The 26,077-nt window shown below is 35.1% G+C and overlaps 1 protein-coding gene across 1 annotated transcript in view; it reads left to right on the forward strand.

The window, feature by feature from the left end:
* Window positions 1–22,218, forward strand: part of LOC121412598 — a 54,314-nt gene extending 32,096 nt beyond the window's left edge. The window contains exons 3-7 of the mRNA XM_041605382.1: window positions 3,184–3,343; window positions 5,808–5,961; window positions 8,858–9,009; window positions 11,619–11,684; window positions 18,425–22,218. Of these exons, the coding sequence (XP_041461316.1) occupies window positions 3,184–3,343; window positions 5,808–5,961; window positions 8,858–9,009; window positions 11,619–11,684; window positions 18,425–18,598 (706 nt within the window). The 3' untranslated portion in view covers window positions 18,599–22,218. The remainder of the gene's footprint in view (window positions 1–3,183; window positions 3,344–5,807; window positions 5,962–8,857; window positions 9,010–11,618; window positions 11,685–18,424) is intronic.
* The last annotated feature ends 3,859 nt before the right edge of the window (window positions 22,219–26,077 follow it).

Below are 26,077 nucleotides of genomic sequence, written 5' to 3' on the forward strand. Positions count from 1 at the left end.
CCCCCTTCGAGGGGTGCGGAATTGAAAACTACATTTTTAGTGGATGTTTGTGTGTTCAGTTTCACTCAAGAGATCGGAATGGCATTCTCTATTTTTTTTTAGAATCTCCATTCTTTCTTGAATTGCAGGCATGCAATGGGATGTCTCAACTTAAGCGAGAGAAAACGGAGAAAAATTCCATATGGGCAAGCTCGCTTCACGAATGAATCAATTTCAATCCTTGCATTTTTAACATGAACAAATCACCATGGATGATCTATACTGCAATATAACAATGATTACTTCTTAAAAGATTCCGAACACTATCTAAACATGATGGTCTAATATATATTGAGTTCTTTATCATTTTAACACTTTTGAATTGTGATTTGGTTATATGGTATGTGCTTGTTTTTATATATATATATATATATATATATATTGAGAGTATGTTTGTATCATGGGAATCGGGAATGAATCGTAAAATATAACAGTTTAATATCTTCATCTGATAGCGGACTACCTCAAATACGCATGGTGATATCATTCAAATTCCATGGGCCCATTGCTTGACATTTTAGTTTTAACTATGCTTCGAAGAAAAATAAAATTTTCCTCAAAATAAAAAATCAAATAAATCTAATTATGTGCTTACTTTGAATGCATTGACAAAAAGTAAGATATTCATCGGTGCATATAGGGGCGCCAGTACATGCATCTGAATAAACACCGATTTTTCCTTTGCTCCATATACTATAGTACCACATTGATAATGAAAACATGAGCAAAGTCGTCGTTAGCTTATAGTATACGTGTTGTAGCAATATCATTGTTTTGAAAAACTATGCAAAACTTGAAAATGAAAGAAAACTTGTTTCATTGTACGTCTAATTTTGATTGCCTTTTTGAATCTGTAAGTATATATAATAAGGTGATTTTGGCCTCTACCTAACTTCAACTTCGTAGTTACGTGAGTGAATCGTGTGAATTTATACCCGAGGCAGCGATGTTAATTTATCACCAAATCGGTTTGCAACATTGATTAGATATTCTCTTCGTCCGGTTTCTTTTTCTGATGCTTTTTGATACGTGCGTTTGAATGCAATTAAGGTGTTTTTGACATTTTGATATTAGCAACACAAATTATGAACATTATAGGGATGTATTTTCCACTGATTTACTGAAGCATGTGAATGCGACTGAATAGCTGAAAAAGTCCGCCATCTTGTCTTTATTGAGGTACCTGACAACCCGTTAATTATGCAAAGTGACAAAAGTGCCTGGGGAGACAGGATTTCCTGTCCGAATGCTGCTCTCTAATATCATGAGCCTAAATGTTCTAGAAACTGTCTTTGCGGTGCGATTTGAGATCCGGGGAAAGCTTTTGTGGGATTTATAGGAGTACAGAGTCTTTGAGAGGAGTGCTGGTGGGATGATGGTAACATTGTAGTAGCGAGGAAAGTAAAGGCAAAACAATCGAGACAAGCTGGGAAGGACAAAGGGACGACAATGCACCTACATGTACATGGGACTTTTTTTGTATGATTGGATATATTTATATTTCGTAATATACATGAAAATGTAAGAGAGGTATATGAGAATGGAGGGTGTGATTGGTGGATGCAAAGTTAAGAAGAGTTTGATAGTGAGAAAGAAGAACAGAGAAAAAATATAGAGAACGGCAGGATGCAAAAAACAAGAGGGAGAGGGAAAAAGAGAAAGGGGGGAGGGAGAGGAGATGATGTAACTTATCTTCGTGATGTCAAGAATTTAGCATGGCAACATAAACATCGCAAACGCAATCTACCCTTTTTAAAAGAGATATATTAGATGACATGAAAATGATGAAATAAAATCAAGATGGTCGTATTTGGCTTTTAGGAAAAGAGAAAAGAAAATGGATGAACTTTATGAATGAGAGGAAGTGTGAAATAGCTAAGGGTGCAGAGGTTAGGTGTTGGCGTAGAGATAAATGTGAAATTAATACCACCAGCATCAACTTCCAATGACACTTAAGTTTAGAGTGTAAAGTCCCTAGATCTTCCTGTAACGCATGACACCGAGCATTCTGCACAAGTCATTAAGCATATTGAATATTTCATCATCTGACATGAGTAAAATGCCGAACAATTTTTTATATTCAATATTGACGTCACATACGGTTAACTTTAATTTTCTGTATAGATACTTCTACAAATTTGTGTTTCATTATACATCATGATAATTATTTTTTTTGTAGAAAATCATGTCGTTTCTTCGTTGTTTCCTCACTGTAATATCACGTACAACATTTGCCTCTGCTCTTTTTCTGGACAGTTTAAGTCATTTTATATTTATAATTTCCTTAATTTTAGCATGTAAGGATGTAAAACATATTTTTTTTTCCTTTTTTCTGTATAGCCTATTTCTAACAAAACTCTTTGTGAAAATAAAGCAGTACATAAATAGAAACCATACAAGTATTTATCTCCAATACTTTGTGCACATCTTTCACATTTGATATTGTACAATATAAAGCTATACATTGCAGTAACACAAGGTGGATAAGATATATAAATATTTACCCTATTAGAATAAAACAATTGATTATAATTGAAGTTACGATTTTTTCATGACGCGTTGAAGCCATAATACTGATAAACTGGTGAACTCTACATGCTTGCATAAACTAACATCAAGGTTTCTCTCGTATATAGGCCTCGCCACTATTCTGCCGGGTTGACCGTAATGAATCGGTGTGGTATGAAATTAAGCGTGAGCTCATAAAATGTCATTCATATTTGTTCAGATCTCCCTGGTCAGACGAGCTGGTCTCATTGATGAGTTGATCCCTGACCTGTATATTTACTTTCCTGTCTAATGACCATTAGCATAGGGAGGCAAAATGTCAGATTGTGCGTCTGGGAATAAATTCGGCCAAAATACCGTGTCGCGGTCCATTCACTCGACCTTTATATTTTGTCGCACACGACTGTACCATGTGCGTGTCTCGTCCCAAAGTCAAATTTCGTCCCTTTTTACTATTTATCCATTGAAATGTCTTATTTGTATTTTTTGTTTATCTATCAATTTCAATTTTGTCATAAAACACAAATGCAACTAAAGTTGTACTCCTATTGATATTTATACAATGGGGGCGGGTGATGTTATTCAAAGCTTATATATTTTTTCTTTCAATTTATCATTCTATCCTCTTACTTTCAGAGTTGCAGTTCTATTCTGGGTCTTGATTGCGCTGGTGTCCCTCATAGGATGTTTCGGCCTGTTACTCCTAATCATGGCATGCATGACTGCGGGACCATCGAAAAAGAACGCGTGTGGCAAGCGAGCCATGAAGTGCGTTGGTCGTATCTCAACATCAGTGGTAAGCTCAAGTTGATTATGGTTTCAAAACAGAGGGACAGTGATAGGGTAATGGGAAAAATTATCCTTCTTGTTATTTTTCCTTTATGTAGATGACTTTAAAATTCTTCTACGTTTCAAAATTCATGATTTTGGTTTAGTTTGGTTTTATTCACAATAAAAAAATTGCATAAAAATAGGCTTATATACATTGCACTATCAAATGTATTATGTAATAACAATGAATGAAATACACAATAAGGAACTCATATCGTATGGATAACCCGTATTAGATTTGCTATGGAATTTAGAAATTGGTACTTTAAAAAGTTTGATATTTTGATATAGAATTTACTGCTAGACCTTTTTTTAAAAAAGAATTTACTATTTATACAATAAAATTCAGTTTGTGTGTGTAGGTTTGTACGAAGGTGTATTATTAAGATGTCATATACCGACTTTTTAACGTCCTCATCCGAAAGAGGTCACCCAAGGCGCGGATTAATTTGTAACTTTTACCTGCAGCTGGATGAAGGGTACGCGAAACAACGGCTATAGTTCATATCCACTTTATAAATTGATGTTCCACCGTGGCTTATACCGCAATTAAGATTCATGACTCTGATTCTCTATATTTTGTACGGTCGGGCAGTTTAAATAGTCATTATTCTTTGTTCTTGAACAAATTGAAAATAACAACTAAGGTCATGTGTGCATTAGTATATGAAACATGCAGCATCATGCACAAAGTCAATTTGATCCCGCCTTTTCCACAATGTTATTAGGTGGCCTTGGAGCCCTGCTCGCGCTGAGCTCCCCGTTTCATTCAAAATAATATCATCTCTATTTTTCAGACTCTCTATTGTTCGCCCATCACCTGGCAACCGTTAAAAACCAAGATCAATGCCAGACATGCTTTTAGTCGTGTTGTCATTCAGAGCAAGAAGGTTGTTGCTTTTGAGTAGTAAATGTATTTTCAGATCCCTTCTAGCTCTAATCAGACTCAATTCAACTCAATTAGCTAAGTGCAACTCGTAACAGTAAAGTTATAGGTCACACTCTGAATGATGTCATTCAATCGTTGTATTTGAAAGGCGTTGGGGGGGGGGCGCTTGTGTGTATCTTCCTTTTAAATCTTATGTTTGTGAATGCAATTAATGATATATTGTAAATCATTAATCCATGTCTTTTTTGCTTTTATCTTTAAAATGTTTAACATAACTCTCATAGAAAACAATTAGAATCCGTAAATACCCAATTCTCATGTAAATGCACCCAACCAGCCCCTCCATAAAATAATACAAAATTTACGATCTGTTGCACATAGTAAATGAAGTAATACACGAACTGCAATAAAAATGAAATCATGTCGAAAATATCTATCTCTCTCCTCTCCTCCTCACACTCCTTCTCCATCCCTTATTCTCTCTCTCTCTTTATCTTATAGCTTAGATCAGTATTATTTATTTACAAATTCATTAATCAGTGTGTGAAACACATTTTATATCATTTTGTTCTGTCTTGTTCGTTATTACTTCGTTTTTATTCTTTCTGAGCTCACTGTTTGAATCAAACAATCATGTTTGTATATATTACTATTCCATCTCTGCATGCATGCTTTGTAATATTATGCCACATGAAGTACTGCAAAGACTCACTTCAAACTACTTTCTCATACGAGTGTTCCTCCTTCGCATTTCCATGGCAACCTATATTGACATTAATAAAGAAAAATAAAACGTGACCGGTTCGTGTACCTTGTCTAAACATTCCTAGCATGTATGTTATGTGACATTATTACATATGGCCCGCCTGCATGATTTAGAATCATTAATTCTGACGAGTAAGGGTCGTGTATTCCAGTGAATCTAGGAACAGATCAAATATTTTCAGCAATATTTATATAGTCCAATTTTCATTCATTCCATCGGTTTTCTAACTCTTAATTTGTTAACTTTATAATATCTTCATAAGATATGAAAACATTTTAGCCCTCTCTCTTATTTACTAGATAAACATAAATTTGTATGGTTTCTTTTTATCACTTATGAATACGTTCGTTTAAAAAAATCTAAATTAAAGAGAAAAACCACTGTCCATCCACTTTCTTTCCAATCTCTACTTCCATGTGTACCCTCTCCCTCCTAATCTCTTTCTCTATACGATTTTATTTCTTGTATTCCTCTTTTGAAGGTCTGTTGAATTGCTTTCTATTCTCACTCTCACTTCTTGCCTCCCTCGTTTTCTCTGTCTTCCACCGTTTCCTCCTCATTTTTTCCCTCTTCTATCTTTTCCTTTCTGTTTCTCACTCCCTTTGCCTCTATTCCTCTTATTTTCCTTTTCTTCTCCGCGTCTCCCTGATTCATAATTATTTTATAGATTTGCTCCATTTTTCTTTATTTTACCTCACCCTTCTTTTTGTCTCTTTTTAAACTAAAACTCAGCGCCTAGCCTCCGATTCTTAATTCTCATATTTCCCCATCCAGATGATCATGATTTGTTATTTCCTGTGTGTTTGCTGGATGTTGGGATGTATCATCCTAGCCATGCCTCTCACCTTCATGTTGATGGTCCAATCCTACTGCAAGGTCCAGAACAATGTCTTCTTAGATACCACATGCATGGACCTTACTCAGTACGGTAAGATGATGATGATGATGACGATAGTGATGATAGCGTGATGATGGTGATGATGATGAAGATAATGGTGATGATGATGGTGATGATGATGGTGATGATAGTGATGATGATGGTGGTGATAGCGATGATGATGTTGATGATAGTGACGATGATGCTGATGGTAGTGATGATTAGGATGATGATAATGGTGATGATGATGGTGATGACAGTAATGATGATGGTGACGATAAAGATGATGGTGATGATAGTGATGATAGTGATGATGAGGATGATGATGATGAGGATTATAGTAATGATGATGGTGATGATGATGAAGATGATGGTGATGATAGTGCTGATGATGGTGATGATAGTGATGATAGTGATGATGATGGTGATGATGATGAAGATGATTGTGAAGATGATGGTGATGATAGTAATGATGATGGTCATAATAGTGATGGTGATAGTGATGATAGTGATGATGAGGATGATGATGATGGTGATGATGATGGTGATGGTGATGATAGTAATGATGATGGTAATGATGCTGAAGATGATGGTGATGATAGTAATGATGATGGTGATGATGATGATGATGGTGATGATAGTAATGATGGTGGTGGTGTTGATGATGATGATGATTATTGTGTGGGTGATGTTTATGATGACTTTTTTTTTGGGGGGGGGGAGTGGGTGAGCGCTAAGCAGTATCTCATAAATCCTGTTTTGTCAATTATCGCATAAGCAAACAAATGCAAAATCATTCGTGTCATTATTCTAGTAACACAAATGGAATCCTTGCACATGACATACAAAATAAAAAAGCGAAACATTATATCGTTGAACGAATACCATATGCAATATACTTAGAAACACCAAGTTCGATCGTCTGATTAGGCGCTCTACCGCTCACGCGTATCAAACACAATACCCAGTCGCTATAGCAACTCCCGCTTCTTTTCAAGGGATGACGTTCGTCCGCTTTTCATCCTGGAGTAGACTAGAAGTTTTCCGTAACGGTGTATAATGAAATTTCTTCCAAAAATCTGGTTCTGATATAGGAGAGTGTGTCAAGAACCTATTGATTGTATGTCTTTATTGAAATGTTTAAAGCGTTTCATTGGCAATAGAGCTGTGCGAACGCGGACATTATCATGATCACATAGTCGATTCATGTTCGATGTGGTTCAGGATGCTATAACCAGTTTTAGAACATGCACAAGGTAACTGGGTGTTACTGGTCATTTTTAAACTTTTAGCAAGTTTCAACTGATATGAATGCAATACATGCATACACTGTCCCCTCCTTAAAAACGACATCATTATTTTCTTGCATCAGTTGTGATCGTTGACACAATAATACAAAGGTGATACGTTAGGAAAAAATAATCCCTATTTCTACGCCTTTGTTTAAATCAATCAATGATTTGAAACTGAAGAGAAATATGTAAGAAAGTGTGATATTGCATTATGATCATTCTCTCTACATATACTCTTTTTTTTATGCGAAACAAGGAATAATTATAAAAAAAATTAAAGTATAAGTAGATGATTGAATTAATATCGTCCACAACGATTTCACTTGAATCATAGTTTCAACACAACCGTTTACATGGTTCTTCGGCACAGAACAGTAATGCCGATATAAAAGTATGATTATTAAAACTAATAAATGCCTGTTGGGAAAGACTATACGGGTAATATCAACTTCTTTCAAACAGAAATGTTCATAGCACCTGATTACACACTTTAGAATGGTTTGGATTCTAACACCATTAGTGAACCGTGTTTGACATAATGCCTCACCTGTTAAGCAATTTATCAGGTGACTAACACGTCACACATTTTGACATGCATTTACCTCACTTTGTCGGCTTTGATGGTATCAGGGGTGGATGTCAGAAAAGTTGGGGTTTATTGGCATAGCATTCTAATAAGAGAAAATCAGATTCCCATTTTCCTTCTCCATTTAAATTGTCCACCATTTTGGTTGCTATCTCCCAAACATTAATCTCCACTCTATAGCCGAGGCTATTCTAGATAATGAAAGTTCACCACAAAATAATCTTGGTCAGCCTGGTGAAATTCGTGATGAATTTAAAGCTGCCGAACTAATGTAAAACTAAATCTTAACACAAACTGACCTCTACAATTAATAATACACATAGTGTTTACAAGATAGACGTATAAATGCGTCACAATTTTGTTTGCTTATTATGAAATAGCTGTTTACTCGTTCTTTGATTTACCCCTTCATGTTCGGACAAGTCCACCCCAACAAAAAATAATTTGAATGAAAAGAGAAAAAAAAACAATCATAATACTGGAAATTTCATCAAAATCGGATGTAAAATAAGAAAGTTATGACATTTTAAAGTTTCGCTTAATTTTACAAAACAGTTATACGCACATCCTGATCGGTATGCAAATGAGGAGACTGATGATGTCATCCACTCACTATTTCTTTTGTATTTTATTATGTAAAATATATAATATTCGAATATACTCCTCATCAAGTGAAACAACGATTAATTCCTCCCTGAGTGTAAGGAATTAGCATTGTTTTATACTTTAAGGGTTCAGTCAAGTTGGTCTGTATATTTAAATCTGTAAAAAATGAAATATTGTCTAATTCAAACAATAAAAAAACGAAAGAAATGGTGAGTGGGGGACATCAACAGATTTGCATGCCACTGAAATGTGCATATCACTGTTTTGTGGAAAAATAAGCGAAACATTAAAATGTCATAACTTTCTTATTTTACATCCGATTTTGATGAAACTTTCGGTGTTATGCTAGTTTGATTTTTTCTCTATTTATTTAAATCAACATTTTTCTTGGGTGGACTTGAGCTTTTAATTGATCTTTTCAATTTACCTTTACTGCTTTTATTTTACTTGATTTTTTTTTTAGGTTTTGTTGAGGCCCCAAACAACACTGCGGTGGTGGTGACGACACCAGCTAACCCCATCAATCCAGTGATGCCTATAATGGCTGCCACAGAACCTCCTAAGGTCGTTCCAACAAGCATCTGCGGATCAGAATTGGAGAAGTTCTGTGATCATGTAAGTAACCCATTCCATTCTATACACTTTCCATCCTCTAAAGAAATATCTGGTTGTCTCTCATTGATCCCGTTGCATATAATATGCGTCCAATCAGAAATAATTTTAGATATTAAAAAATTGGTTGACTCTCACCAATAATTCGGTTGATTTTGGTCGTTCTTTCTGTCGGAGATAGCTTTCCAACATACTGATTATTTCAACAATTCCTTTGTAAGAATGGCTCTTATATATATCTCAGTTCATCTCACATAGAATTTCCTTCAGTTATCAAATGGAAGTTTAAATGTAAACCAACGGGATTTTTTTGTGTAATTCCTCTAATTTCAAAACAAAATGTATAAATATATTTATATTTTTTGACACATTTTTTGCTCTCAATCAATCCACTTGCATATATAATCTATGTATCTAAATTGACACCAGCATGTAACACGTCATCATGAAGAATTGTAAAGTAATATCTTCTCAACATACATTACTGATGAAATTGCAATGCCACAGCGCATGACTTTCTGTGAATTAGATACTGTTTGTGTTAAAGGAACCTATGGAAGCTTAAAAGTGCCACCGAGATGTTGAGATAATTATCTCATCATGTTGACATCTTGTAGAAGAGATGATGAGATGACAAGATCCCGGATCTCATCATGTTGACATCTTGTAGAAGAGATGATGAGATGACAAGATCCCGGATCTCATCATGTTGACATCTTGTAGAAGAGATGATGAGATGACAAGATCCCGGATCTCATCATGTCAACATCTTGTAGAAGAGATGATGAGATGACAAGATCCCGGATCTCATCATGTCAACATCTTTTAGAAGAGATGATGAGATGACAAGATCCCGGATCTCATCATGTCAACATCTTTTAGAAGAGATGATGAGATGACAAGATCTTGGATCTCGTCATGTCTACATCTTTAAGAAGAGATGTTGAGATGACAAGATCCCGGGATCTCGTCATGTCGTCATCTTTTAGTAGAGATGATGAGATGACAAGATCTCGGATCTCGTCATGTCGACATCTTGTAGAAGAGATGATTAGATGACATGATCATGGATCGAAGATCTTGTCATCTGACCATTTCTTCTAAAAGATGTCGACATGACGAGATCCGAGATCTTGTCATCTCATCATCTCTACTAAAAGATGACGACATGACGAGATCCCGGGATCTTGTCATCTCAACATCTCTTCTAAAAGATGTCAACATGATGAGATCCGAGATCTTGTCATCTTATCATCTCTTCTAAAAGATGTCAACATGATGAGATCCGAGATCTTGTCATCTTATCATCTCTTCTAAAAGATGTTGACATGATGAGATCCGGGATCTTGTCATCTCATCATCTCTTCTACAAGATGTCAACATGATGAGATCCGGGATCTTGTCATCTCATCATCTCTTCTTAAAGATGTTGACATGATGAGATCCAGGATCTTGTCATCTCATCATCTCTTCTTAATGATGTCGACATGATGAGATCTGGGATCTCGTCATCTTATCCTTTGCTATCAAGATGTCGACTTCCCGAGATAATTATCTCAACATCTCGGTGGCACTTTTAAGCTTCCATAGGAACCACGAATGGATTGGTGTATAGGATGGAATGGGATGAGAAAGGTGTTTTGAGCACGTTCCACCAGGGATGGAGTCTGGTATAGACTCTGCATCATGATGAGGGTGGTTAGAATAAAAAAACATTATCTCAGAGTATAAAGATTTAGGGCGAGGTAAAGGATGATGAGTTGGTAAATAGAAGAGATTGACTGTGTGTAATGATCGAGTGGTTCGCCACTTTCCGGGAAAAGTGAAAGTGCACCAAAAAGGAGTGGAAAATCACCCTCTCTTTCCAGAAAATACTCTAAATTAAATATCGATAATGTGCTGAGTCCAAAACAAGTGATCCATGACGTCACTCAGCATCGCACCTGACAAGCCTTACCAGGAGGAAAAAATTCTGACCAATAACCAAAGGGTCATCAAAACATTGTCGAGGGGGGGGGGTTGACGTACTTAGCCCCTCTTAAATACTTGAGTGACGTAGACTATAAAAAGTTTAGGAGAAAATTAATGATAATAATCTATATTTCATTTTTGGAATTATATTAGAGATAGTGATGGAGAGAAAAGACAAAACGAGGCGAAATTGAAAATGATAGAAGGCACTGACGTACAGATGGGGGGGGGGGCTTAAGGGCATGGACCCCACATATATTGACGACCAAGAAAAAGAAAAGGAAAAGGAATAGGGTGAAGTAAATTATGATCGTCAAAATCTATTACCAAATTGTATTTTTTAATTAAAAAAACATTTTGGGGCTCGCTCGCATCGTTTGATCTAGCTTTTTAAGAATTGCCCAGGGCTATGACATGTTTCGCCCCTTCAAAAATGTTGGGGTCATTTCGCTACTGATAGAAAGAGATAACATTTCAATTTCCCAAACAAAATGATGGGCATGTTTGTCTTCCGTAGCCTGAACTCGGCACGCTTTGCATGCATTATTTACTTCTTGACCTTAATGTCTTATTTGGCTGTTTTCTTGTTGAAAATGTATCCTGCTAATAAGCCTTCTATTGTATTTGTTTCTATTTTGTAGAACGAGGATATATCGTTAGCTGTGTACCTGACCGTCACCGCTGCTGTCATAGTGGTTCTAGCTCTGGTAAGTGAACTCTGACCTAGACTTTAACAAAGTGTTTAATTTGAACCATGGTTTCAATCGAAGATTCAATCTTCACGGCACCCAGATCTAACTAAGTTATTTTTGTGTGCTATTTATCAGAATTAATCATACTTAAATCAGAAAAAAAATATTGTAAGAAAATAATAAGACTAGATTTTATAATTTTCAAATTTAATGATGTTAATGGTAAATTATCCCAGAGGGTGAGCTGCAGCTGAGAAAGACCATTCAACATAGTCATAGGTTAATCGTGTTATGTTGATCTTTAGAAGATGCTCTTGTGATGACCTCAGACTACAAGCTGGTGTTGTATGACAAGATCTTGTAAATATTTTGGCGCCAATCCATTTACAGCTTTTCTATTAGGAGAAGGATTTCAAATTTCAGATCCGCTTGCGAATCGGCTACAATTGTTTTATTTTAGAAGAGGAGAAACATGGTGATGTTCAGAGGAGTATCTTGAACTTTGTCAATAGTGAAAGATAATATTGAAAAGAAAAATATTATTTATTAAGGGATATTAAAAAATAATAGCGGCAATATTAGTGAAGATTTTTTTAAACGTTGTTAAAATTACAACTTAATCTGATTGGCATATATTCTTCACATTTGGTTCAAAACATGCAAATTCTGAGAATCTCCATTGATAAATATGTACAGAATACCAAATACCATGAATACCTAAGTGCTATTTACCCCGTGTTTAAATCAAATTTTGTTGATTCATTTGGATGGCCGTTTCATCATCCATCCTTCCGAATAACATGCTGCCAACATGATGTTAATTGCCGAGGATGGATAAGGAAAACATTACAACAGTGCTCAGGAGAGCGCGCTGCGCTAAACCAATTTATTCATTTACTAATGAAAAATATGAGATACCTGCAGACGTATATGCATAGTGATATACTAGAAGGCTGATTTAGGAGTGACCTTTTCCCGACCCGTCTGGCCTTCGCATGAAGATAAACAAAAGACAGATGGAGAGATGGAGGATGAACGAAAACAATGGGAGAATGCATTATTAGGCGCAGTGGAGATTGGGATTATGTTCTCTGGATCAACATGTTAGAGTTTGAAAGATGTTGAGCTGTCCAATCTTTCACGCGGACAGCACAGGTGTGTAATGGGAGAGAGGAATTAGAGGGAGGAATTAATTTTAAGCAATTTAAATGTTAATAAAATAGAAATATATATGATATGACAAGAGAAAGAAAGAGGGAGTGGGCAAAGAGGAAGGGTATAGGGAGAGAGAGACAAAGATAGAGGGCAAAGAGAGAAGTGAAGACAGCATTACACAACAAGCGGATGTTCGGGAGGGAGACAGACAAAGAAAGTCAAATTCATCTACAAAATAAGAGAGAGAGAGAGGTGAGAATGCCGAGGAGTTTGGTAGAGAAGTAAAGTAAGACAGATGCGATCCCATGGTGCAATCAGAGGGAATTAGAAAGCAGACGACAGGGTGAATTTAAAAGAACTCAGTTGATATCTACTGATGATAGAGACGGACTGGGTCACCAATTAAGGCGCGAAATGAAGACAAGTGAAAAACACACATAACTCTCCGCGGTAAGACCCAACGTTCGCATGCAGATCTTTCGGACGCGGTTTCTTACATAGGTGAATAACGTAAGAAACGCATTCTAAATCAACATGACAAAATAATTATTGACGACAAAGTAATGATGTAAGACTTAAAAATGCATCGACTTTTGGTTCTCACATACTACTCCTATACGCTCATGACTTTAGGGTTCAGAATATAATTTACCATTGATGATGAATATAATTTGCAATAATGGTGGCGGTTACCATGGTAACATAATTCAACATCCACTGAAATAAATCCAATAGTGCGATGATTTCAAACAAAACTACCAGCTGATCGAATATTGATGTATGAATAATTTGTAATTATCTTAGGTCAAGTGACCAATGAATCTAGGACACACGAACACTAGATCTACCGCCTACTGTACTGAGCAATGTGGTTCGCTTTTATAAGTGCAAAGGTGCACTTACGTTGACCTTGAACTGCTAATCAATGGTAATAAGGTACATCTATGGCTTGAACGAACCGAATATAATAAGCGGGTCATTGAATAAGAGTCTTCCTTCTGCTGCCTTTCCTGACATAGAAAGTGGTCTTTGACCAACACCGCTAAGAGATTTAGATAACCTTTTCGGGTGTTCAGAACTCCTATCAATATTGGGCTGATGTAGAGATTCATTATTATTTAACAATTTTTAACCATAAATTTCCTTTAACCAATGATATTGCACTCTGTGGAAGATCTTCTAGGTGAACTTATTATTGGGTGACACCAACTGCACACAATCATTGAAAATTTCATTTTGAATTCTCATCATGCATGCCCATGAAATCGCATGCAATATCAAGTTGGTGGTTTCAATATTCTCAGTTTTAAGAAATTGCCTAAATTTACCATTGTCAAATAAAAAATGATTGGCGTTATGGAAGATCACTTTTGACAAGATATACGATGCTGTGAATGAATAGCATCGTGGTAAATACACAGGAAAATTGTTTACTATAATGCAATTCTCGATTCTCAGAAAGTGAGTTACTTACAGATTTTCTAAAATGGTATGGATTTGAGGCCGTTTAAAAAAATCTTTGATAGTGGGAATCATCCTGGACTTCGGGGGCCTTGGATGTTCTTAGGTCCATGGTTCTTTACATTGACAAAACAATGGCCAAAGGGTAAAATCACAAATAAAATGATGCACAAAATCATGTTTGTATTCTGCAGAAGGGGCATACAATCTGGTGTATCTCCGATACAATCCTCACGTAATGGAACAAGAGTTATGGCCATGGGAACGAGCCCGTTCTTCATTCTCGTTGGACAGCCACACGGACAGGTGCATGTGTGATGCGCGGGAAACTGTCGCCTGTTCATTGACATGTTTCTATTGTAGTATTGCATCGGTGCATATTGCATATCACCGATATGTCTTCATTCATGCATGCGTGGAGCTTTCATTGGGTCATATTTTGATCAAAATCATTGAAAATCGCGATACACGAAATTCATCCTATGTAGAAAAATGATGATGAACTTACGTGACCTAGACACTTAAATATATGTACTTATAATTTTAAACTGAGAAATTGAGATTAAATAATAAGAACCTTAAATTGGTTGTAAAAAGCAGTTTATCTAAAATTCGTATAAGTTCTTCAGATGCACTGTACACACATTATCTGTTCATAAATCATATTTAGGTGAAGTCTTTGACATCGTCTCCCTTCTCTTTATTTCTCTTTGTTTTGGTATTTTTGTCATAATAGAGAAGAAACTCTTCAACAATTAAGTTTTCCCCCTTTTTGGAATAGAAGTATGTCATTTTATATCGCTTTATCCTCCTAACCTGGGAAATCTCATGAAAAGGCATTACAAACAATGATGGAAGGACAAACTCAAAAGATCAGTCCATGTAATCCATTCCCTATTACATAGCTAATAAAATATTGACAATTTCTCCCTTTTCGAGACGAGGTCCCCACGATAGCCCCTGTGCATGGATGAAGATTAAGAAATGATAAGTTGTGTATCTAGTCTTTTTTCTCCAGCTTGTCCTTGCACAAGCAATCAGTCAGAATTGACTTCAGCTTGGCTTCGATGTTCGTTCAAAGGGGCCCAGGACAGGTCGACAGCAAAGAGAGCTGTTTAAGAAAGAACGAAAATCGATGTTTTCTAGGGATGGGCTGGAAAAATCTAAGGAATCAATCTGCAAAAGATTGCAAGTGTTATTGTGTAGAGGGCGTGTATTTTAATGACCTGTGATATAAAATATGTAATCAATTGTCAACTAAGCATTACTATATACTGTATGCAGTAAGTTACAATTATTTGTAAATAGTAACCGTATCTGTTTTTTATGTTATACTCAGATGTCACGAAGCAGGGCTTTGACAGATTGGTTTTACTCAAGGCATATTAATACAGATCTTAACTTTCACAAACTTAGTCACCTTTTTGATAAATCACCTTTTAAAAATGAAATTAAAAAGCAAAAGAATCATAACAATAAGCACAGGTTACCTGTTCTAAACGAAGATGATACAGGGAAAGAAAAATATATATATACAGCGCATCGCCCCTAAAAAAATATGCCTCTTGCAAAATAAAGATGCCTATAGGCCTAGATTTCACAAGAAAAGTATTCATTGGCCCGTATTCTGAAGTCGGGCTTAACTTAAACTCAGGTTTAAAGTTGTGGTTTAAGTATGGGAAGCCAAAAGTATCATTTTTTATTAAGTTGTATGTTTCTTATGTTTACTTTGCTCTTTCCTGATTCATCGATGGTGAAGACAATCATCTATTTATACTTCTTACACAATTATGAATGATTTGAGATCCGAATGGGCTGAAGTCTGATATCTCTACTGTTAGTGATTATGTAACAATTGGCTGTCCATACTTAAACCACAACTTTAAACCTGAATTTAAGTTAAACCCGACTTCAGAATACGGGCCATTTTGTCGAAAGCCCATGTAATCATTTTGTCTGTTACATCCAAGGAGATTCTAAGAAAGGTGTTGATCTCATTGGTCCATGATAATATTTTAGTGAACATTTAAACAGGATTCACTTCGTGCTGTGGACGAACTATATGATCTCCATATATAATCTCCCATATACCAACCATTTCAACGAAAATAAAATCTCCATGAATGCCCTCAAGCACGTCAGATGCAGAGGAGAAAACTTGTAATATTTCCCATTAGTTTTGCCTTGCTGTATACCCTGGTCGATCCCCATGAGAAAAACATTAGCTTATGGCTCTACCAGACGTCTGGCGTCATGCAAGAAGCAAGATATATCATTCCAAGTCTCTTTAAAAACATAACTCCTTGCAAGCTTTATAAATTTACAATGACCTTAATTAGGGATTCTGTATCTTTCTCGACATAGCGATGTTGGGAGGAGGATTAATCGGAGCGTTGAGATGGGGTGGAATTGATGAATTGCAAGATAGAAGAAAACAAAAAGGAGATGCAGAAAATGCACAAAAATGAAAATGAATGTATAAATGGAAGAAATAGTAAGTGATTAGGAAAGGAATTTAAATCCAGAGTATGTAATGAGAGAAGGGTTGTTGAGAAATGAAGAAAAAAAAAGAACAGAAAGAAGATTAAGAGATAAATACGAAACAAGTGAAAATGGAAGAAGATAGATTGCCCATAATGATTGATAATTAAACAGAAAAACTATTTATTGCTTTGGGTTTTCATGTATATAGACCTATAGTAAAAATGGGTAGAAAATACTTAGATCTCTCTCTCCATATCGTATTGAATGCACAAAAGAGAAGTCTATGTAAAACGCAAATTTTCTGATACACAGCATATCTGTCGAGTGAGACATGGACACGAGTCTATTGGACGCAGGTGACTCTACCATACAAATTAATAGAAATTGACAAGCTGAAGAAAAGGTCGTTTGGCTTCATTATATTTTTATTCCGGAATATTTCCTGTCGTTAGGTTTTAATTGCGGTAATGTATTCTGAAAAACTATATATATACGAAATATATACTGTATATAAAAAACAATGTCGATGGTCAAAGGACCCTTAGCGTTTATTATTCGTCATCCTTATCATATTTTCTTGGTTGTTAGCTTTTTATCATAACCATTAATCACTATACTGTTTTATATGATAAAAGCCATGACCTTCGCTCATTTTAGATTTATCTTTTTCACCGTAAGAGAGTAAAAGAACAAAAAAAAATCTTTCATAAAATTATTTCGTATGCTACACTGTACACCGAATAACAAACTGATTCATCTAGTAGTTGCAAACTTCATATAACTCCACATAGGATTTTTTTTCTTAATGAAAATAAACATTGTTATATACGAATTACGATATATAAATCTTCATAATATGACGATTGATATATCGTAATTCTATGGCTTCAAGGAGTACCCGAGCAGTTTGCTTTAACAAGGTGGATATTCGTAATAAGAGCAGAAATATTCCCAATCACCACGCCTTGGTTGGCTATTCATCGTTGCAGAGCACGTCTGGGTATTTAATGTGGCCGAGTTGATAGGATGGACAATATCCGTGACTATGCATACAATATTAGTAGACCGATCGACATACCTATGGGCTAAAAGAGCAAAAGACTGGTTTATCTCTTCCAGCCGTTGTATTGAATGATGGAGATGGAGATTTTATTAAATTGGATTTGAGAGATTTTTTTTTAAAAAAACGAGGCTATAAGAAACATCGAGTCACATAATGACTAACTAAACTTGCTCTATATTTATAGTATACAGGTATGAAATGTATTTAAAAAAAAGAAAGTATAGCCCCTCAGTAGCAGTGATGACACTTGCCTCTGCAACACTTCTCTGCATGCATTATTCTAGTAGATCCCGCCAAAATAAAATACTCTTGATCTTCAACAAGTTTGATTAGATGATATTAAGTTCTTTGAGGCAGTCATGGCAATGCTATCTGTTTTTTTTCTCCCATCCAGCACCCTCTCAATTCTTGAAAACAAAAACAAAACCCACCCCTGAGGATCGACTGGTATTTAGTGTTCAACCATATTTTTAGAATGTCTTCTTTTAATTGCGGGCATCGTAGGACGGAATAATAATATACTTCGTAATTCTTTATATCATCTAGATTACCTAAACTTTATATTTCTTTTAAATTTATTTTTCTTTTCTAGATCCATTTCTTGATGGCACTGGCGGCTAACCACACCTACATACGAATATTCCATAAGGACCTGCCTGGTAGAACCAAATACGGCGGCAACGACTACATCGGACATCGCTACAGCGACGCAGGCATGCCGCTTCAAGAACCGCTGAATATCCAGGACGAAAATACTCACTTCTGAGTCCAGCAACGCCGCTAGAGGGCCTTCTCCTTTTACTTTGAAATCTATTTTGTTGCTGATTTGATGACGAAAGACGCCTTGCTGCTTTGAGGTCTTGACTCCACGTTCAGTGATCTTGTGTCTTGGAAAGATCCCGTGAGGTTGTGGTGGTGACTTTTTTCTAAGTTTTTACGAAGACTGCCTTCAACGGCCTTTCTCTTAAAATATGATGAGTTCTGAAGAAGGCCGAGTTGCCGTTTTTAGAGAAAACAGGGGTGCTTTTTACTTCTAAAGAAGAAATTAATACGACATACAGGGTTTTGATGTGACATACGGGCAAGCTTTTATGATACAATTATGGTTAAGTTTGGAGCTGCTGTTGGTGTGATGTTGGGAAGAAGGTTCTTCGCTCGATTGCCTTTAGTTCTGGAAAAGGAAATGCATGGGTTAGCAAAGAAGAAACAAAGACGACAAGGGGAGAAAGAAAGGTCATGATGAAAAAACTGAGCGAGAAATTTTGATAGAAAGCTGCCGATAACCAGGAAAATCATGTACATTAAAAGGACTTTAATATTGCACGATGGATTATCCAATTTAGAAATTTTGCATACAATCTGAAAAATATCGACTCTTTCAATAAAGTGATAACATGACAAATTTATTAGTACAGATGAAGGCACAGGGTTGCGCCGCAAGGGGTTGGCAGGGGGCGACCCGCCTCTGGGATTTTCAATTGATTAAAAAGAAAAGAAAACAGATAAGCTAGATCATCGAGTATGAAGAAAGGATAGAAAAAGAAGGAAGAGTATTGAAAAGTGGGGATTGGGTATTATATACCCAAGTCTTCATTGAGAAAAAAAATGACGTTATATGCCTTCCTGTTCTCCCCCCCCTCCCCCCTCCCCCGGAGGCCCCTCCCCAAACAATGTGTGATGAAGTTTCTCTCAGCCCCTTCTGGATATGTGGGCATGGGGTAACATTTTTTACTGCCTATAAACTGACGGATCGCATCAGGTGCGCTGGCTGTACTCTGATGAAAAGTAAAATATTCCCAAATTGCCCAAGATTAATATAGACTGTATAGACCTACACTCTTAAAGGAAAACACGTAAAATGGTCATAGATTGAGCAGCTTAGTGGGACTGATAGATCTAGCCATGTCTGAAATGACTGCATCGAGTCAAAAAGTTTCAATTACGACGAGAGAAGAACCACTACTGCATGCATTTACCCAAACTAAACACGTTTTGTCGAGTCGTTTAAATAGTTTGCTTGAAGGGAGTTTTAGGTGGGACCATAGAGCAAGGGACCATTAAATAGAATGTTTTTATTTTCTAGCATGTGTGCTGTCCATATATAGTGGATTATGACAGATCTTCATAAAAATGCCGGTAGACAGATAGGACGGAAAATCCAGATAAAAATCGATCTCCGTGCTTGCTTAATCTTTAAACTCAGCATCTTGGCTGATCCAGTATGTTTTAATCGGAAATTTCCTCCCATTCACCTAGGCCTATTATTTGTCAAAAGCTATTACTATAATACGGACAGCATAATTTCACTCCTAATGTAAAGGGGGTTGTAATCTTATGGCCTTAATCATGATAATGTCTATTTCAAATTTAATATCCCGTCTTGCACAGTATTTTGTCCCGCATTATTCCATTGACATTAATATAGTTCAATCAATTTTTCTTCTTCTTTTTTTTTTTTTGGGGGGGGTCGGCTTAGACAAAATGCTGTCTTGAAGAGCATCATGTTTCAGCATTCGTACAACCTGTTTGAACCTGAGCTCCGTTGCATAAAATTCTGTATAGTTAAGCCACGGTGTATGTATAATTTCAAAGATACCATTATCGTTAGCTTAGATGCAATGAAACCCTGGTAATGATATTTGAACCCATATTGAGACAATCCATTGGTATTTAGAAAAAAAATAAGACGTGTATTTTAACATGTTGAAAAGATTATGGTGGGTAAGTCACATTAGTATAACGACGGGTACAGAAAAAATTCTTTGTATTTATGACTTTTTATGCGAGATTTCAGAGCATTAAAAGCTGGACTGTAGCAATGAAAATAATGATAAGAATACGACTTTGGACTTGATGATAGATAACTGGCCCAAAATGTGTATTGCCTGACAAAAGAGTACACTGAAACGAAAGTGACTTATCTATTATCATGATTATACAAGAAGAAGCGTATTTGAACGTTAAATTTGAATTGTATATCTTGGTTTGAAGTAAACTCATTATACCAGTAACATGGTATGAAAAATTATATTGATGTGAAAAATTTGTGAAGAGTTTAGCTTGATGTACATAATTTTATCCAAATTTTATTCAAGTTTGATAGTAGTTAGTAACTAGCTAAATCATGTGGAAAATACTATTGTAGTAACTTGTCGTTTTCTTAGAAAACAATGTTAGTTATTGATGAAAATTTATATTAAAGTTCAGTGTTGGAGACTTCTCATGTGATCATGTGTAGTTAGGGATTAGAATTCATCTAATGATGAGTAGTGATATTGTAAATAGCTTCTATACATGGACATTACGCATTACATAACATGTTATTTATTGTAGCTATTGCAGAAAAAAATGTATTGTACTGTATACTGGCTGACAAGTGCACATATTTGTATGAAAAGCGATTTAATGTTGTATTTCAATCAATGTTGTTTATGCAGCTCATATTGTCGATAATCTTGTTGAAATTGGCAATTTTACTTCTGTCACTGTCAGATTTTTTTTTATATATCTTTCTTTGTCTCGATTTCCCTTTTTTAGGAATCCAATAGAGATGGATTTGTTTTTATCGTGATGGAGATAATCATTACGAAATGATGCTTGCACAATCCAGGATTTTCAACATTCATAATAATTATGATAGTTTAACTTTTCATTGAATTGAAATAATCAGATTCGACCCTGTATTATCAACTGGCCTTGAGTGCCAATCAGCAAATTATGAGTGCTAATCATTCATTTTGATAGTGTATTAATACGATGGAAAACTTTGATGATACAGACAATATTATGGCTTACGTTTGGGGTGGGGAGATCAACAAGCAAACTAATTGCTGATTATACAGCATTACCTTAGAGAAGAGAATGGAGATAATGCCTTATCTGGATATTTTTTTGTGAATAGCTATATAAAAGATTCAAACCATTTCAGCACGTCTAAAGATCATGATGTATCATGTTAAATTATTGTGGTAATTATAATACTTGGTAAAAGATTTAATTAAGTTTTGATTCTAGCTCCTAATCTTAAACCGAAAATTAAAAGACCGATGGTCGTGGCGTTACTCCTATGTCATTTGTTCTATGCATTGTCAATGTAAACTATTCCAAGCTAACATCTTGTTTTTATGCCTTGTCAATGTAAGTGAATGTGACCTGGGCATTTTGAAATGTTGTAAACTTTTGTAAGTAGTAGTGTAAGTTTGGGTGTCATTTTAACAAGCTGTGAATAAAGCGATCCGCCATTCATTGCCATTATTTTCTTAACCACTTGGGGTTTTTAGCATTTGGAAATGTCACTTTTGCAGGAATTATCGACATTTAAAATTTACCTTTCATTTATAAATGGGAAGTGCACCCGAACGAAAATTTTGTTTGAATAAAAAGAGAAAGAATAAACAAGCATAACGTTGGAAATTTTATCAATAATCATTTGATGTAAAAGAAAGTTATGACGTTTAAAATTTCGCATGATTTGACAAAACAGTTATATTCACATCCCTTTCATAAGGGAAACCGATGACATTATCCACTCACTATTTCTTTTGTATTTTATGTGGAATATGAAATATATTTTTTCCTATCATTAAGATGTGGAACAAAGTTTGATTTGTAAAGGGACAAGTTTAATTACCTTTTTATGAATTGTGATTCAATGAAGAGTTTCCTTTATCGTCAAGTCTGTAAAAATGAGAACATTGTGTAATTCATCCATTAAATACAAGAAACAGTGAGTGTGTGACATCATGACTCTAATTTGCATAACTCTGCAGAAAACTGTTTTGAGGAAAATAAGTAAAGCTTTAAAATGTCATAACTTATTATTTCAGAAATATAGATCGAGGTCTTACAAAATTTCCCATTTATGATCAGTCATTGAAAGCTGAAAATGATCAGGTTTGTTCAACATTGGAAAGTTTAATTAAAAAGATGAATGTTGATCTTTTAGAAAATTGTTCATTTCACATTCTTCCCTGGGAAAATACAAGATAATTTACCCCCAAATAAATAACCAATAAGTTGAACGTTGAGAGGTTTCCTACTTTGAAATGATGAAATTAAAGTTTGTTGAATTTTCTAAGTAACATTTCTCCAGGTGACCTTCCAATTTCAATGGAGTTATTTAATTAGTTCTTCACAAAATTACTTAAGAAAGTGATATTCCCATATTATTAAATAAAGATTTGCCAAATGGCAACAATTTAGTATCCTTTCTGCTCAGATATATATCTATCAAACTAAGAAATATTGATAAGTGCAAAGTAATTCTGTGGTACACTGTGTTTTAGTCTTTTCTCAGTTCTAGAATTTTGATAGTCTCAGTGTAGCCTATATAAGTTTGTGGACCATGGGGTATAGGCAAATACTATTAGCTTTTAATGTAAAGGAACATAATTTGGTGAACAAAGTCACTCGTCTTTCGAAAGTTTAATATAACTGCAGGGAAACTATATTATATATGATAGGAAATATAGCGTTTTGAAGAATTAAAACTAAATAACATGAGGCTTTAACAAAAATTGCTTTTCTACTCTTTCAAATGCGTTTCACCCCTTTTTTCCAGTCAAGGTGCTTTTTTACATAACTATATCTTCATGAATATTATTTGTAAAAAAAATGTAAATACTTGGAATGTGCGCATATTATACTTGCCTATTCTGTTCTATTGAATTGTATTTATCTATATAGTTTATGAATACATTATTGATTCTTTAACAGTTTATTTGCTTTTTGAATTTCTTTTATTGTTATAAACTATGAAAATCAATAAATTTCAAAATATACAATTAGAGGATGTAAATTCCCCAAAAGAGTGTCTTGCGATCTATCCACTGCGATAGGTTTTCAGAGAAGAGCAGTGGTTTAACATTTAATGAAGTCGAGACGACAGTCACTGAGTCACTGTGTTACTGAAAACACCCCCCCAAAAAAAATTTTCTTTCATACAGATTGTAATTACGGTCAATATGCATGTTGATAATTAAAAAATATTTATCTTCTGCCATTGATAATCAACATGATCGGTCTTAAGCAGGACAAGGTAGTAAGAATACATTGGCCTGATATGTTTGATTTAAAAAGATAAAATCCTTTCAAAGTAAAAAAAAAGAAGCACATTGTGTAAGCCTGATGTCACTGTAACATAAAATTGTTTAAATTTTTCACTTATTTAACACTAAACAATAGTTGTTAGAGTGGCAGGCCCAAACAACGTGCTTAAAATTTTAAACATCTTTTTTACAGTGTATGGCATGGGCTCCTACGGAGACATTTCATTGATTTTCTCTATCTGAAATGGACACTGTAAAAGAAAAAAAAAGTTTGTATTAAGCTCGAGTTAATTCTTTTAGAACACTATAAACAAGGAGTTCTAATTTGGGTTAGGTTGTTTGGGAGTTATGTCAAATTATATTTGTTTAACAATCCAATGCAATATATATTTTGTTCACACAAAGGTTTAATGCTTGTTTGATATGTTTTGTCTATGATTTGTATTTAATATTGACTTTTTATTACATATTTTTCATTTCTATGCAATTTAGCTATGTTTAAAAGACAATTTTGTTTTACTCACATTTACAAATCATTTGTATCATGTATAATCATGTTATTCCCTTTTATTAAAGAAGATTAAAAATATAAAAATTTAGGTGATGAAAAGTGAAACCAAGTAGTTGATTTATATCCTCCAGTTGGGCATAACACTGGGAATATAATTATTGATGGTGTAAATAACATCATCTATCAACCTCCTTTGGTGATTATTGAAAATAGGCCTTTATGTTTAAGTCTTTCAGGGTATCAATATCAACTTGAAAACATTTTTAAAATATTGTTTTTAAAAAATGAAAAGAAGCAATGTGGTTTTCATAAGTAATTGTATTGTAGAGATGAACAATGTTAGGGTTTTAAGTGTGTTAACTATAAACCATTAAGGGGAAGGGGTAATGGGGAATTACTAATGCAAATATTACTCTAAGTCGTATTGAAATAAACATTGTCATAGCACTGGGAACCACTTAACAAAATATTGAAAATGTTTACATTTCATTTTGTTTCCCTTTTCACTTGAATGATGTACATTGCATTGACTTGTTTGACATTGATATCGTGTAATATTTGTTTGTGGACTGTGTCAAAATCTCTATGGTTGTAAATAAATCGTGATGTACGTACTTTGAAAAACAAGAAAACTATGACGTTCTGACTCATCATTCTGTTGTAAATATATCAATTCCTTGATCATAAACTTTCAAGAAAGGAAATATGCCTTGAAAAAATTCACTCTTCTATGATTGAAATGAAAGTAAAAACATTGTATACCTATTTTAGAGCAACCTATGTATCACCAGAGGCGGTGCAAGAGTATTTTGATGGGGGGGGGGGGCCATGGGATATAACAGTACCACCACAAAACCCAGAATTCTGCTTTCTTCCGTTTCCCTTTTGAATGAGCTGATTTATTTTCGTCTCTACTACTCGAAAAATCAAAGGGGGGGGGGGTCGCCCCCTCGCATTATAGTGTCACCTAAGCTCTGGTGTTTATATAGGAACTCCAAATGATCTAAGTGGTCACATTTTTACTACATATCCATAAATTCTTTTATAAACAGTGTCACATAATTTATTCAACACTGCTTGAATTTCATCTAAAGCTTCCTTAAGGGCACAATCTATTTCCATCATTTTCCCACTGAAACATACTCTCTTACCCCCCCCCTCCAAATTTATCAATTGCTACACTTTGTATCTTGGAAGGGTTCCATGGCATTTGCTGCGATGAAAAATCTGCATGTTACACCAAACATTGAACCTAACCTCAAAACTAAATAAGTCCTAATCCTTAGGCCTATCTTTACATTATTCTAAACCAAGACTCTAACGTTATGACCAAAGCAAATATTGCCAGAGCATGTCATATCATCCTTTGAAGAACATGAATCTTCACATGATTGAAGTAAGTTTGAAGACCTTAAAAACATATGCTAACATAAACAATTGGTGCAATATTTATTTTAAGTCCTTTTTTGTAGTAGGGTGGCTAAATCAGTAAATGGCATAGGGGAAGGCGGGGTAAGTTGAGCATAGGGGCAAGTTGAGCCACCAGCCCCAGGCCAATATTGAATGAGTCAGACATTGTGGTGATGTCATTTATTGATGACCCATAACATAACCCCTAACCCCACCACATTGTTTTCAACTTTGAAACAAAAAGTAGTTTTTAGAGGGAAAAATATGAATTTCAGCC

Source organism: Lytechinus variegatus, chromosome 1, assembly GCF_018143015.1.
Source record: "Lytechinus variegatus isolate NC3 chromosome 1, Lvar_3.0, whole genome shotgun sequence".
Classification (NCBI taxonomy): domain Eukaryota; kingdom Metazoa; phylum Echinodermata; class Echinoidea; order Temnopleuroida; family Toxopneustidae; genus Lytechinus; species Lytechinus variegatus.